This window comes from Arvicola amphibius, chromosome 14 (assembly GCF_903992535.2).
Source record: "Arvicola amphibius chromosome 14, mArvAmp1.2, whole genome shotgun sequence".
In the NCBI taxonomy this organism is placed as follows: Eukaryota; Metazoa; Chordata; class Mammalia; order Rodentia; family Cricetidae; genus Arvicola; species Arvicola amphibius.
The window spans coordinates 3,347,397-3,360,802 of NC_052060.1; the positions used below are offsets into that span (position 1 = coordinate 3,347,397).

The following is a 13,406-nucleotide window of genomic DNA, read 5'->3' on the forward strand; positions in this document are numbered from 1 at the left end:
TCAGTTGGCAGAGGCATGCAGATCGCTGGATGGTGGCGGCATTTTTCTAGCTCAGTCAGTAGAGTATGAGACTCTTAATCTTGGGGTCATGGGTTCGAGCCCCATGTTGGGTGCCAAATGAAACACAATAATAAAAACTCAGAGACAGAACTTAGGGCTCAACCTGAAGATCTGAAAAGCAAAACAGCCAGCCACTGGCTCTTACCTCTACTTCAGTCTGAAATGGCAATCCTGCCTCTCAGAATCTCAGAATGAGACTGTGTGTTGAGAGCTGTTTCCTCCCAATTTATAATCCTCTCTAGGGCTGGGATTAAATGTGTGCACCACATCATTAAAGGCATGCACCACCCAGTTTCTATGGCAACTAGTGTGGCTACTAGGATTAAAGGTGTGTGTCATTATGGCTAGTGAGATTAAAGGTGCATGTCATTGTGGCTACTGGGATTAAAGGTGAATGTCATTATGGCTACTGAGATTAAAGGTGCATGTTACCATAATCTGGTGTTTAAGGCTGACCAGTGGGACTGTTTTAGCCTCAGATCTTCCAGCAGTCTTTATTTATTAAAATACAATTGAAATGCCATTACATGACACTAGCCCTCCTGAAGAATATAAGGGTGATCTACTTAACACAACATTTCTCCAAATCTACCTGTAGCTTCCACATCCTCACAAGTTTTTCTGTAAGAATGAACTCAGGAGAGACATAATCTTTTTAATATGAATTAAAACAAGGCCATTGGATAGATGGCTCAATAGTTAAAAGTACTTGTTGCCCTTGCAGAGGACCTGGGTAACAATCTTCTGAACTTCAGTTCCAACAGATTCAACCCCTCTTCTGACTTCCAGGCATGCATGTGGTAAACATAAATGTATGTCGGCAACACATTAAATAAACAGATCTTTAAAAGAGAACAAAAGAATAAGAAAAATATGGAAGATGAAATTTGTAACATGAGACCTTCTGTCTTTGTTGCCTAAATACCACTAATGGGGTGAATTCTAGTATCTGTGAAATAAATAATGTGTAAAGTGAAAACTAGTGTAACTACTGTTTTAGAATGGTAGAGAAACAACTGTTTTTTCTTCTGTTGTTTGTGGTGGGACTTGAACCCAAAGTCATCCATCTACCACAACAATGAGATACAAGATTTGCATCACATCCAGGCAGATAAGAGCTAGGAGCTTTCAGAGGTAAAGAGTGTTATCAGCTCTTCCGGAGGTCCTGAGTTCAATTCCCAGCAACCACGTGGTGGCTCACAGTCATCTATAATTGGATCTGATGTCCTCTCCTGGCATGTAGGTGTACATCCAGATAGAGCAAGCACTGTGTGTGTGTGTGTGTGTGTGTGTGTGTGTGTGTGTGTGTGTGCAATTTTTTTTTTAAAGGAGCTTTAAGACAGTCAGTAGTGGTACACACCTTTAATCCCAGCACTCGAGAGCCAAAGGCATGTGGATCTGAGTTTGTGGCCAGCCAGGACTACAAAAAGAGACCTTGTGTCAAAAAACAAAGAATTATGAGCGTTAAAGCCTCTGGGAATATTCCAGATTGAAACACAAGTGGTGTTTAGCTTTTAATAAGCTCTTAACAGGTAGAAGATTCATGCTTAAAAGCCTCAGACAGTGATTTAAGAATGTTGACACCAGGTGGTGGTGACTTCTCTTTCACCCCAGTCTGGGAGTTCGAGGCCAGCATGGTCTGTAGAGTGAGTTCAGACAGCCAGGGCTACACAGAGTCTGTCAGGAAAAACAAAACAAACAAACTGGAATGAAGATTTGACTTAGGCTTTGTCTTATCTATGCCATCTGTCTAATATGTCTCTGGATTGTATCTAAGCATAAAATAAAGTGTTGTTTCTAGTGTAAGTTACTGACACACAGTTCCAACATGTTCGTTCAGGAATATTTCTGCCCAACTTGGTATTGAGAAGTCTCTAAGGAATAGATGGCAATCATTTGTGTAGGGAATAATGTTTTACCTTAGAAATAGGCTTAGAGAATATACTTACCTCACCAGGACTGGAATTTCATAAGCTGCTGCGTGGTGACATGAAATACTATGAATCAAGGAGGGAGTTTCCAGACCTGCCCTTGCTCACTCGTGAGTCTCTAGTGAGAAGGAAGAGGGAGCAGAGTGACAAGTGAAACACGAGCACACACTAGCTCTGAGAGCCGGAAGTCTTCCTCCTCGGGTGGCATCTGTCCTGTAATCCCATGCTCTCAGCCTGCTGTCTGACTGGCTCCAGTGCAGCTCACACACACTCACTAGTTGACAGAGTCCTCGTCTCCTTACTTCTCCCCTCCTGTTCCTCTTCTCGGCCAAACTTATTAGTGACTCACTTTACCCTGTGAGTTATCTCAATCATCAGGACACCTTGTTCCAAGGTGAACCTTAGGTGAAGTCTGGAATGGTGGTACACTGTGCTTGTACTACTAACTTAGGAAGCAGAAGCACAGGGTGCTCACTGTGAGTTCAGAGTTAGCTTGAGCCATAAAGGCCAGCAAGATGGTTCACTGGGTAAAGGCACCTATAACCAAGGCTGATGACTGTAATTTGATTTCTGGAACTCCCACAATGGAAGGAGAAAACTGACTCCACAGAGTTGTCCTTTGACCACATCAGTACCCTGGCACATATGTACGTGCATGTACAGACACTAAATTAATTAAAATTAAAAACAAAAAAGGCTTCTTGGGGGCTAGAAGTATTACTTGATGATAGACTACTTCTCTAGCACTTGCAGTAACATACAAACGCTTATATGTCCCCAAGGATCTGAGACCAAAAAAAAAAAAAAAACCCAACAAAGAAACCTTGAGAAAATAGTGGGTAGGGTCTTTTTTTTTTTAAGGAACAGCATCCTTTTCTTTTTTTAATAATTTTTTTTAATATTTATTTATTATGTAAGCAATATCCTGTCTACATAACATGTTTGCCTGCAGGCCAGAAGAGGGCACCAGACCTCATTACAGATGGTTGTGAGCCACCATGTGGTTGCTGGGAGTTGAACCCAGGACCTTTGGAAGAGTAGGCAATGCTCTTAACCTCTGAGCTATCTCTCCAGCCCTGGATAGGCTCTTAAAACTAATGATCTATGAGCTTTTAGGTTTTAAAGTCCACATTAAATAAGACCTATAACCACACCAACCTCACCTAGCCCTATATACTCCCAGCTATTTTGTCACAGAAAGCTATAGCTGTTCCTTGGTGATAGAAGGTGTGCTTAGGTATCTGCCAGGTATTGAGTTCTATCCCCAGATCTAACCACAAATAAAAGGGGGAAAAATAACTTCAGCCAGGCACGATGATACATTGTTGAGATCATAGTACTTGGGAAATATAGGCCAGAATTGGTTTGTTTTGTTTGTATTTTTAAGACAGTGTTTCTCCGTATAGCTTTAGAGCCTGTCCTGGAACTCGCTCTGTAGACCAGGCTGGCCTTGAACTTACAGAGATCTGCCTGCCTCTGCCTCCCAAGTGCTAGGATTAAAGGCGTGTGCTACCAACACCTGGCTTGAAGCCAGTCAGTTACGTGAGATGTCTCACATTTAAAAATAAATGGAGGTGGAAGATACATGTGTTAATTAGATTGTTCAAGATCCTTTATATTTGAGCTGCAGAAATATAAAAGCAAAGGTTATCTAATGAATAGATTTGGAAGTAAGAGAAGTCTATGTGAAGGATTTTAGATGTCAAAGTAGTTCCTGGATAGTTTCTTTTTCAGGGAAGATGCTAGCTAGATATTCTGGCTAATGTGCCTTTGGTTAGTCCTTTTCCAAGAGACTGTACTTTATAGTTGATACTATTCATTTTCTCAAGCCACTATCCCACACCTCCTTTTGTGTTTTCATAAATGACTCAACTCTTGACAGGATACATTATCACTTATCAGAACCATGTTATTAGAGTGAGCTATTTCCTTGTTGTTCATCAGTAGATGACTGGATGCTAATGGCTCTGCTCTTTCTCCAGTCCTCTAGATAACTAGTAATAGTGACAGCTCAGTGATGTGATAATAGGGAAACAGTTACAATTAAAATATTGTATCAGAGCACTTACTTCAATTTTTAATTTTGTTTTTAAGACAGCGTTCATTATATAGCCCGACTGGCCTTGAATTCATTATGTATACTAGACTGACCTTAAGTGCTGGGATTAAAGTGTGAGCCACCACACTGAGCATCTCATTTTTTTTTTTAATTATTTTTATGTATGTGGGTGTTTTGCTTGCATGGATGTCTGTGTACTACGTGTATATAGTGCCCATGGTGGCTGGAAGAGGAGGATGTCAGATCCCTCGGACTGGAGTTACAGACAGTTGTGAGCCACCATGTGGGTGCTGGGAATTGAACCTGGGTCTTCTGGAGGAGCTAACTCCCTAGTCAGCTCTCCCCCTTCCATCCCCTAATTTTTAAAGTTCTCATTACTTCATATATTTGTGCCTGCATTGCAGGACTGATAGATTGAGATTAGAAAAGTACTTTGCTAAGCTTTTGCCCTCTCTTACATCTTGGTGTCTTTATTCTAGGAATTATCCATCTTTCTCTTGCTGAGTCAGGAAAGACTTAAGTTCCTTTGGATTTCTTTGTTGTAGTAAAGAAATTTTTTTACCTTTTTAAAGAACTGTCACTGTTGGAAATACTGTAATCTTTTCCTTTTCTCATCTAGTGAGCCAGACCGAGGAAGGCTAACTCCTTCCCCAGACATAATTGTTTTGTCTGATAATGAGGCTTCCAGTCCTCGGTCCAACTCCCGTATGGAAGAAAGACTCAAAGCAGCCAATCTAGAGATGTTTAAGGTAAAAAAAAAAAAAAGGATGTTGGTTTTTTTTTTCCTCCTCCTCCTTTTCGTCTTCTTTTTTTTTAGTTTCATGTTCCTCACATTCTCTTTAATTCCCTGGTTTGGTTTTGTATAATTATTTTAATTTGCTTTCTGGATCTAAATAACCACCTACTTGATAAGTTCTTCATACTGATTCTCCACAGTGTGCCCTTTTGATTGGTAGCTGTTCAACCAAGCAGAAAAAAATAGTTTGCTAAAGCATGTCATATCCAATATTATTCATCTTTTAAAAAATGAAAGAGAACTTTATAATTTAAGTCATAAACCATTAGGCATGATGATATCCTTTATACTATCCAGTGTCTCAAAATATAGAGGAATTCTTATTTGTTTATTACATCTATATCAAATATGATTTTTAAAGATTTAGAGGCCATTTTAAAAGAAAACTTTTTTTCTTTTTTGTCAGTCATCTGTTTTGCCAAGAGTACACTGATTGACAATAATTATTTATAGTCCTATACGTGCTTTTGAGTACTCTTGAATGCTATTCTGAAGGGCTACAAAGATACAGTCATATCTTCACTTCTGCTTCTTATAGAAGATAAGGTTTCAGAAGAGAAATGTAGATCATTTCTTACAGAAAGGTTTCTGGGTACTTTTGCTGACTTAATCTTCGTGTTTCCTTAGGGGAAAGGCATTGAGGAACGGCAGCAGCTTATCAAGCAACTGAGGGATGAACTGCGATTGGAAGAGGCTCGTCTGGTGCTGTTAAAGAAACTGAGGCAGAGTCAGCTACAGAAAGAGAATGTGGTCCAAAAGGTAGTATTTTGGGGTGAAGAGATAGCTCAGAGGTTAAGAGCACTGACTACTTACTCTTCCAAAGTACCCAGGTTCAATTCCCAGCACCCACAGGGCAGCTGACAACTGTCTGTCGTTCAGTTCTAGGGGATCTGACACCCTCACATAGACATGCATGCAGACAGAACACTAATGTACATACAGTAAAAATAAGTCAGGTTTTTAAGAAAAAGCTTTAAAGAAAAGTTTCTAGAAAGGGGGAAAAGTCTAGTTTGAGGTGGATTCAACTTTGTGTGCCATTCTTTATGGTTCTGCAGGGTTTTCTCGTTTCTGCGAGTGTAATAGCAGCGCTTTTGTTCTGTTTTAACCTTAGGCTTTAATCAAGAAAGGCCTTAAGTGGGCATGGTGGTACACGTCTGTTATGCCAACACTTGAAAAGTAGAGCTAAAATCAAAAGTTAAATTCATGCCAGGCATGATGGTGTACTCAGGAGGCAGAGGCAGGTGAACTCTGGGTTCAAGGCCAGTCTAATCTATAGAGTGAATCCCAGAAGTCAGAGATACACAGAGGAACACTGTCTTGAAGAAGGGGAAAAAAAGCTTGAGGGAGCTGGAGAGATGGCTCAGCAATTAAGAGCACTTACTGTTCTTGTATATGACCTGAACTCTGGTTCCCAGCACCCACATGGCAGCTTAGAACCAGCTGTTATTGCAGTTTCAAGGGATTTGATGCCCTCCTGACCTTTTGGCCCTCTACTGCTACTAGGTACACACATGGTACACAGAAATAAATGAAGACAAAACAATCATACACAAAAAAAAATAAAAAATGTTTTTATATAGAGTAGTTGAGATGGCCATATGAGACCCTGTCTGAAGGGGGGGGGGGCAAAAAGAACACCTGGCATAGTGACCATGCCTTTAATCCTAGTAATTGGGAGCTAGTGGTGAGTAGATCTCTGTGAATTTGAGGCAAGCCTGGTATACATATTGAAGTCTAGGTCAATCTAGGCTGCATATAACAAGACTGAATCTCAAACAAAACAACAAAAATTAAAAAGCCTTCATTTTTCTCATCGTTCTTCCTTATCATTAAGTACTTCACATTAGTTCCTTATACGCACAAGGAAATTTTAGAGCCTAGAACCTTACTGAATTTTAAACTGGTTTCTGGGTTGGTTTGTTGTGTTGGGGGTGGTTGGGGTTTTGTTGTTGTTTTTGTTTGTTTGTTTTATGGTCTCATTTTCTGTTTCCCTTCTCAGACTCCAGTTGTACAGAATGCAGCATCTATTGTTCAGCCATCTCCTGCACATGTGGGACAGCAAGGCTTATCTAAGCTTCCTTCCCGGCCTGGGGCTCAAGGGATTGAACCTCAAAATTTGAGAACATTACAGGTATGTGACCCATAGTGGGATATTACTATTGGACCAGTCTGTCTCTCTTGTCTTTATTTGGGGGCTTTTGTGAAGATTTTTTTTAAAAATATTTATTTTATTTTGTTTACAGTGTTCTGTCTGCATGTGTGCCTGCAGGCCAGAAGCGGCCTCTGCCTCTGCCTCTTAAGTGCTGGGATTAAAGGTGTGCGTCACTACCACCCGGCAAATAAATAAATCTTTAAAAAAAATAATTTTCGGGCTGGAGAAATGGCTCAGAGGTTAAGAGCACTAATTGATTGTTCTTCCAGAGGTCCTGAGTTCAATTCCCAGCAACCACATGATGGCTCACAACCGTCTATAATGAGATCTGGTGCTCTTTTCTGCCCTGCAGGCATACATGCAGACAGAATACTGAAAATATTGTACACATTATAAATAAATAAATCTTTTAAAAAATTCATCCACATGAAATGGAAAGAAGTAAAATTTTATATATACGTACATGCACACATACACACACACATATTAAACTAGAGTAATGGTAGATTTATCCTGTTGATTACTGTACAAAATTATCAGATGTGTGTTCCCATGATTCTACTAGCTATTCATTATAAGTAGTGTTTTCATTTTGCATTTTGCATTTTTAAGAAGTCGTCCAGAGGTATTGTGCTGTCTGTGAGTTCTTTTCCTGTTCTTCCCTGTAGGGTCATAGTGTCATCCGTTCAGCAACCAACACTACCCTTCCGCACATGTTGATGTCTCAACGTGTTATTGCACCAAATCCAGCCCAGCTTCAGAGTCAACGGGGGCCACCGAAGCCTGGCATTGTACGCACCACAACACCTAACATGAACCCCGCCATCAGTTATCAACCAGTAAGAGCGAGCACTGTATAGAAATAGAAAAAATACTTTATTTGCTTTACTTATTCAAAGAGCCACAGCTTTTAAGTTTTGTATATAGAGTAACTAGGACAAAAGAGTGGTCTGAATAGAGAGCATTCCCCAAAATGGATACTTTAAGGGATTATATAGAAATGGTGGTAGAAAAAGTAATATGTTGTAGAGCAGAGGCAAATTAGCTAAAATGTGCCTTTAGAAAAAGAGATCTTAGCCCTGGCAGTGTTGGCACTCTGAAAACAGAGGTGGGCAGATCTCTGTGAGTTCAAGGCCAGCCTGGTCTACAGAGCGAGTTCCAGGAAAGGCTCCAAAGCTACAGAGAAACCCTGTCTCAGAAAGAAAAAGAGATCTTAACCTAGAGGTGAGAGTGGGATGGAAATGACATAATACGTTACTCATGTGTGAGATTCTCAAAAATAAATATATGCATGAAAAAAAAAGGAGATGAAGGTATGTATGTGATAAAGCATAGATACCTGACAGAAAGCATCCCCGATGTCTTTTTCAAACAACTTTAGCTTCTAAGTGCCATCATTCTTTTTTCTTATGTGCCAGTGTTATCTATCAGTGATGAGTTGAGTGTTCCCATTTTGAAGAAACTAAATCGTCCAGACCAGGATTATAGACAGTCAAGACTTAGTCTTCTCATACTCACCAGCCCTGTCCCTATTCTGTTTCAGCAGTCAAGTTCTTCTGTTCCCTGTCAGCGCACAACATCTTCTGCCATCTATATGAACCTCGCCTCCCATATCCAACCAGGGACTGTGAACCGAGTGTCCTCACCACTTCCTAGCCCCAGTGCCATGAGCGATGCTGCCAACTCACAGGCTGCAGCCAAACTGGCTCTTCGAAAACAGCTGGAAAAGACATTGCTGGAGATACCACCTCCAAAACCTCCTGCTCCCTTGCTTCACTTCCTGCCTAGTGCGGCCAATAGCGAGTTTATCTACATGGTAGGCTTGGAAGAAGTCGTCCAGAGTGTCATTGACAGCCAAGGTAACACTTCCTTCTAGTTAAGTCTCTGGGCAAGGGGTTGCTAAGCCTCTGGCAGAGAATTTAGTATTATAGGTAACTGTATCGTATAACTCCCCTTACAACCTGGTGGTGGTGACCCACATCTTTAATTCCAACACTTGAGAGAGACAGAGGCTAACCTGGTTTACAGAGAGAGTTGTAGTACAGCCAGGGCAACACAGAGGCACCTTGTCTCACAAAACAGCAACAACAACAAAACTGCTCTTAATCCTGGCCTGATATAATTCCACTACTTTGTAGGGAGAGGCAGAAGAATTACTCCAAATCCAAGGCCAACCTGGTCTACACAAAACAATAAAGTGACAGCCAGTTTGGGTTACAAACTGAGACCTTGTCTTGAAATTGTTACGTTTATTTAGTATTCCTAGGCTGGGTCTAGTGGCACATGGTTTAAGCCCCACCAGTGAGACTGAAGTGAGAGAATACTGAGAGTTTGAGGCTAGCCTGAGCAACATAGCAAGACCCTGTCTCACAAAGAAAGTTGGAGGTACATACAGATAACTGTAGTATTCAGGAGACTGAGAGTGGAGGAGCTCAAGTTTGAGGCCACACAGAGTTACATAATGAGACCTTGTCTCTAAGTAAATTAAATCTGATCCATTATTACTGCCCTCAGAGTCTCTCCCATCACTTATACAAGCTGTTGGCGTGCAGTATCTCAAAAAAGGAGGCTAAGGAAATGACTCAGTGGCTCAGCGTACTGGCTGCTCCTTCTGGGGACCTGGGTTCATTTCCCAACACCCACATGGTGGCTCACCACCATTCATAACTCAGTTCTTTTGGCATGGCACCAAGCACACACACATAGTTAACAGACATACATGCAGGCCAAATCCCATACACATGAAGTAAGTCTTAAAAGCCAAAGTAGAGTCTAGAGATGTAATTCACGTGGTAAAATACTTGTTTATCCTGGAAGGTAGAGATAAGAAGTCCAGGGACATCCTCAGATACATAATCAATTTTTAGATCACCCTGTAATACATAGTATCCTATCCCCCCACCCCCGCCCAAAATGGGGGAAGGGTAATGTATGTTTTGTTATTTTCTTCAATATAGTGTTTCTTTTTAAAGAGAGTTTGTTTGTTCTGGCTCACATTTTGGGAGTATAATCAATCCATCATAGTAGGTAAATCAAAGGCATCAGGAGCTTGAAGCAATTGGTCACATCACATCCACAATCAGGAAACAGAATGATGAATACATCTTGTTTAGTTCCCTTTTGTTTTGTTTTGTTGAAACGGTGTCTCACTATATATAATTCTGGCTAGTCTGGAACTATGTGTAGATCAAACTGGCCTTGAACTCACATGGGATCTACCCTACCTTGACCTCTGTAGAGGCACATACCACTGTGCCTGCTCTTTAGATGAATAGAGTTTCTATGTTTTGTGACCTTGTGCTGAGTTGTTATATTCAGTCCCTGTCCTTTTAATGATTCTGCTGGAAAAACTGTATGTACTAATATAAATAACCAAGCGTCATTACATGAAAATTGCAGCCCGGTATTAAACCAGACATTCACACCATGCAGTGTGATGCTAACAGGCATCAATAAGCTTAAATTTCCAAATAGTATCTGAAAGTCCCTAGGGGACTGACTAACATTAGCTGTAAACAGATCAGAGTACTTTAATTTCAGCCAGGTAAGGTGGCTTATGCCTATAATTACATTTGGAATACTGATGCAAAGATTGTTGTCATGAGTTCTAGGCCAGTCTGAGCTACAATGTAACGCTTTGTCTCAAAAAGTCTGCACAAAGTAACTATTTAGACCCTGATAAATGGGTGTTGTAAATATGTATATATGTAAAGGAAAAGAAAGTTCAGTATAAAGTGATGTCAACAAACAGCAACCAAGCAGCAGTGGTGGTGCACACCTTTAATGGGAGCAGAGGCAGGCAGATCTCTTGAGTTCAAAGCTAGCCTGGTCTACAGCGGAAATTCTAGAATGGCCAGGAATACAAAGAGAAACTCTTGTCTTGGGAAAAAAATAAAATAAAAACAAAGCATTGGTTAAGTGGAGCCCTTTGATTCTGAATTTATTATGAGTTTTTTGTAACAGGATTACACAATATAGCCAGGTAGGGTTCAGCCTTATTCTGTAGCCCAGCCTTACCTCAAGCTTAGGAGCCTCTTTCCCTAGCCTCCCAACTGTTCTGATTATCAAGTCAAAATATTTATTAAATAGCATTTAGAAAAAAATAAGGCTTTTAATCCCAGCACTAGGGAGGCAGAGGAAGGCAAATCTTAGGAGTTGAGGCCAGTCTGGTGTACATTCTGAGTTTCAGGACAGCCTGACCCACATAGTGAGCCGCTGTCATTTATTTACAAGACAGTAAATAAGTTTAAGGTTCTTTATTTAATTTCGATGAGTGTTTTTCCTGCATATATGTATGTTTACCACATGTTTGCCTGGTGCCCTCACTTCAGAAGAGTGCATCAAGTCTCTGAACTGGAGTTACGGGTGGTTTTGAGCCACTGTATGGGTGTAAGGGCAACAAAGTGCTTTTAACTGTTGAACTCCAGTTCCCTGAATTGTTCTGGTTTGTTTGTTTTTGTATAGTTTCTTGTTGTTTTGTTGGTGTGTCAACGAACACATTGGGAGGCCACAGACAACTTTGCGAGATCGTTTCTTCCCTTCCACCTTTATATGGGTTTCAAAGATGGAACGCAGTTCCTTTAGGATTGCCCATGAAGCACTTTCATGCTCTGAGATCCCACTGACCCTGCTGTGTAGTCTCTGAGATAACAGAACTGACTTGTAGGAAAGATACTTAAATGAAGAGAAACAGAAGAGTGGGAGATGTGACTCCATTAATTATTCTTTTTATTGGTATCTAGGCAAAAACTGTGCCTCACTTCTGAGGGTCGAACCCTTTGTATGTGCCCAGTGCCGTACAGATTTCACCCCTCACTGGAAGCAAGAAAAGAATGGTAAGATCCTCTGTGAGCAGTGTATGACTTCAAACCAGAAAAAGGCTCTAAAAGCTGAACACACCAACCGGCTGAAAAATGCTTTTGTTAAAGCTCTACAGCAAGAACAGGTGAGAATTCCGGCTTCTACTACACAGTCATCTCAACAGGTTTGGTTTTCCCAGAAGGTTGTTGCTTGTAGTTTGGGAGGATTAACCATGTGGTTGCCATAGACCTCTGGGTCTGGAAACCTAGGTTTCTTTAAAAAATAAAGCAAAGTGTGGTCTCAATTGTCTTTAATCCCAGCGTTCAAGAGGCAGAAACAAGTGGATCTCTGTGAGTTCAAGGCCAGAATAATCTATAGTGCAAGTTCCGGGACAGCCAGAGCTATACAAAGAAACCCTGTGTGTGTGTGTGTGTGTGTCTGAGGTCAGGGGGAGGAGTCAAGAAACAGCAGTAATTCCCCCCCCCCCCAAAAAAACACCTTTTCTTCTCAAGTATGGTGACACTTGCCTTTAGTCCCAGCACTCCGAAAGCTTGAAAATTGACTTTTCCATAGCTCTGAAGAAAGTCTCACTGTTAGCTCTGAATAGCCTAGAACTTGTGTTCCTCCCATCTGCCTCTTGAGACCTGGGATTACTGGCATCCATCACAACATCCAGGCCCTCTAGTCTCCACTTGATTTTCTTGTCAGAGAAATGGGTTTTGCTGTGGGGAATTTGCTGCATACTTTGAAGTCCGCCATCTGTGGTTAAATGGCAAAGGGAAGGATAAGATCAGGTAGCCCGGGAAGCCCAGTGGTGACAGAAGCATGTGAGCATTCATGGATAACAGTTACAGGACTAGTCTCTCTAGAGGGAAGGAAGGTGAGTTATGCTCAGGTCCTTGTACCTGTCCCATTTCCCACTCTGTTAACCATCAGAGGCCCTTAGGTAACGTCACGAGCCTTATGGAAAATAGACAGGAATCAAAACTAAGATTTCTACTTTAATGGAAGAGCACTTGCTTCTACATCTAAAGCTCTGGTTTCTTTCAATCTCCAGCACTGCATGGTGGTTACATGCAGATATGAATGCATGAATGAATCTCTTTTTAAAAAATTACAGCGATAAATAGGACCTCAATGATTCGTTAGCTTTAATCACATCACCATCCGTTGTCCTCCAGTTGTCCTCATGAAAGCCAGCATTCTGGAGAGAAGGGAATGCTTGTGTCCATAAGACACGCTGCCTGCTTGTTCCTGGATCCTAGTGTGACCATCTCACCATACTTTTTGCCTTTTCCGAATTATTGTAACTAACTGGCATCATTACAGAAATAAGACCCTTGATTTTCTAGTTAGAAAATTAGGTGCTGTCTTGTTCAATCTCATCTAATAATTCCCAACAGGAAATTGAACAGCGATTACAGCAGCAGGCAGCACTCTCCCCTACTACAGCTCCAGCTGTATCCAGTGTCAGTAAACAAGAGACCATCATGAGACATCATACACTTCGGCAGGTGAGGAACTTCTTCCCAGCCCTGCTTTCTCTTTGGGGCTGTACTTCTGCATGAAATGGTTCTGTTCTCTTTTACTCTTGTGCCTTTGTCTTCT

The 13,406-nt window shown here is 41.1% G+C and overlaps 1 protein-coding gene across 4 annotated transcripts in view; it reads left to right on the forward strand.

The window, feature by feature from the left end:
- Gatad2b (GATA zinc finger domain containing 2B) overlaps positions 1-13,406 on the forward strand; it is a 67,736-nt gene that overhangs the window by 49,155 nt on the left and 5,175 nt on the right. Inside the window, exons 3-9 of one of the 4 annotated variants that reach the window (XM_038311372.1) lie at positions 4,670-4,799; positions 5,474-5,605; positions 6,846-6,977; positions 7,667-7,837; positions 8,542-8,857; positions 11,741-11,943; positions 13,202-13,312. In XM_038311372.1, the coding sequence (XP_038167300.1) occupies positions 4,670-4,799; positions 5,474-5,605; positions 6,846-6,977; positions 7,667-7,837; positions 8,542-8,857; positions 11,741-11,943; positions 13,202-13,312 (1,195 nt within the window). The remainder of the gene's footprint in view (positions 1-4,669; positions 4,800-5,473; positions 5,606-6,845; positions 6,978-7,666; positions 7,838-8,541; positions 8,858-11,740; positions 11,944-13,201; positions 13,313-13,406) is intronic. The other 3 variants (XM_038311373.1, XM_038311374.1, XM_038311375.1) reach the window with 3 other exon arrangements.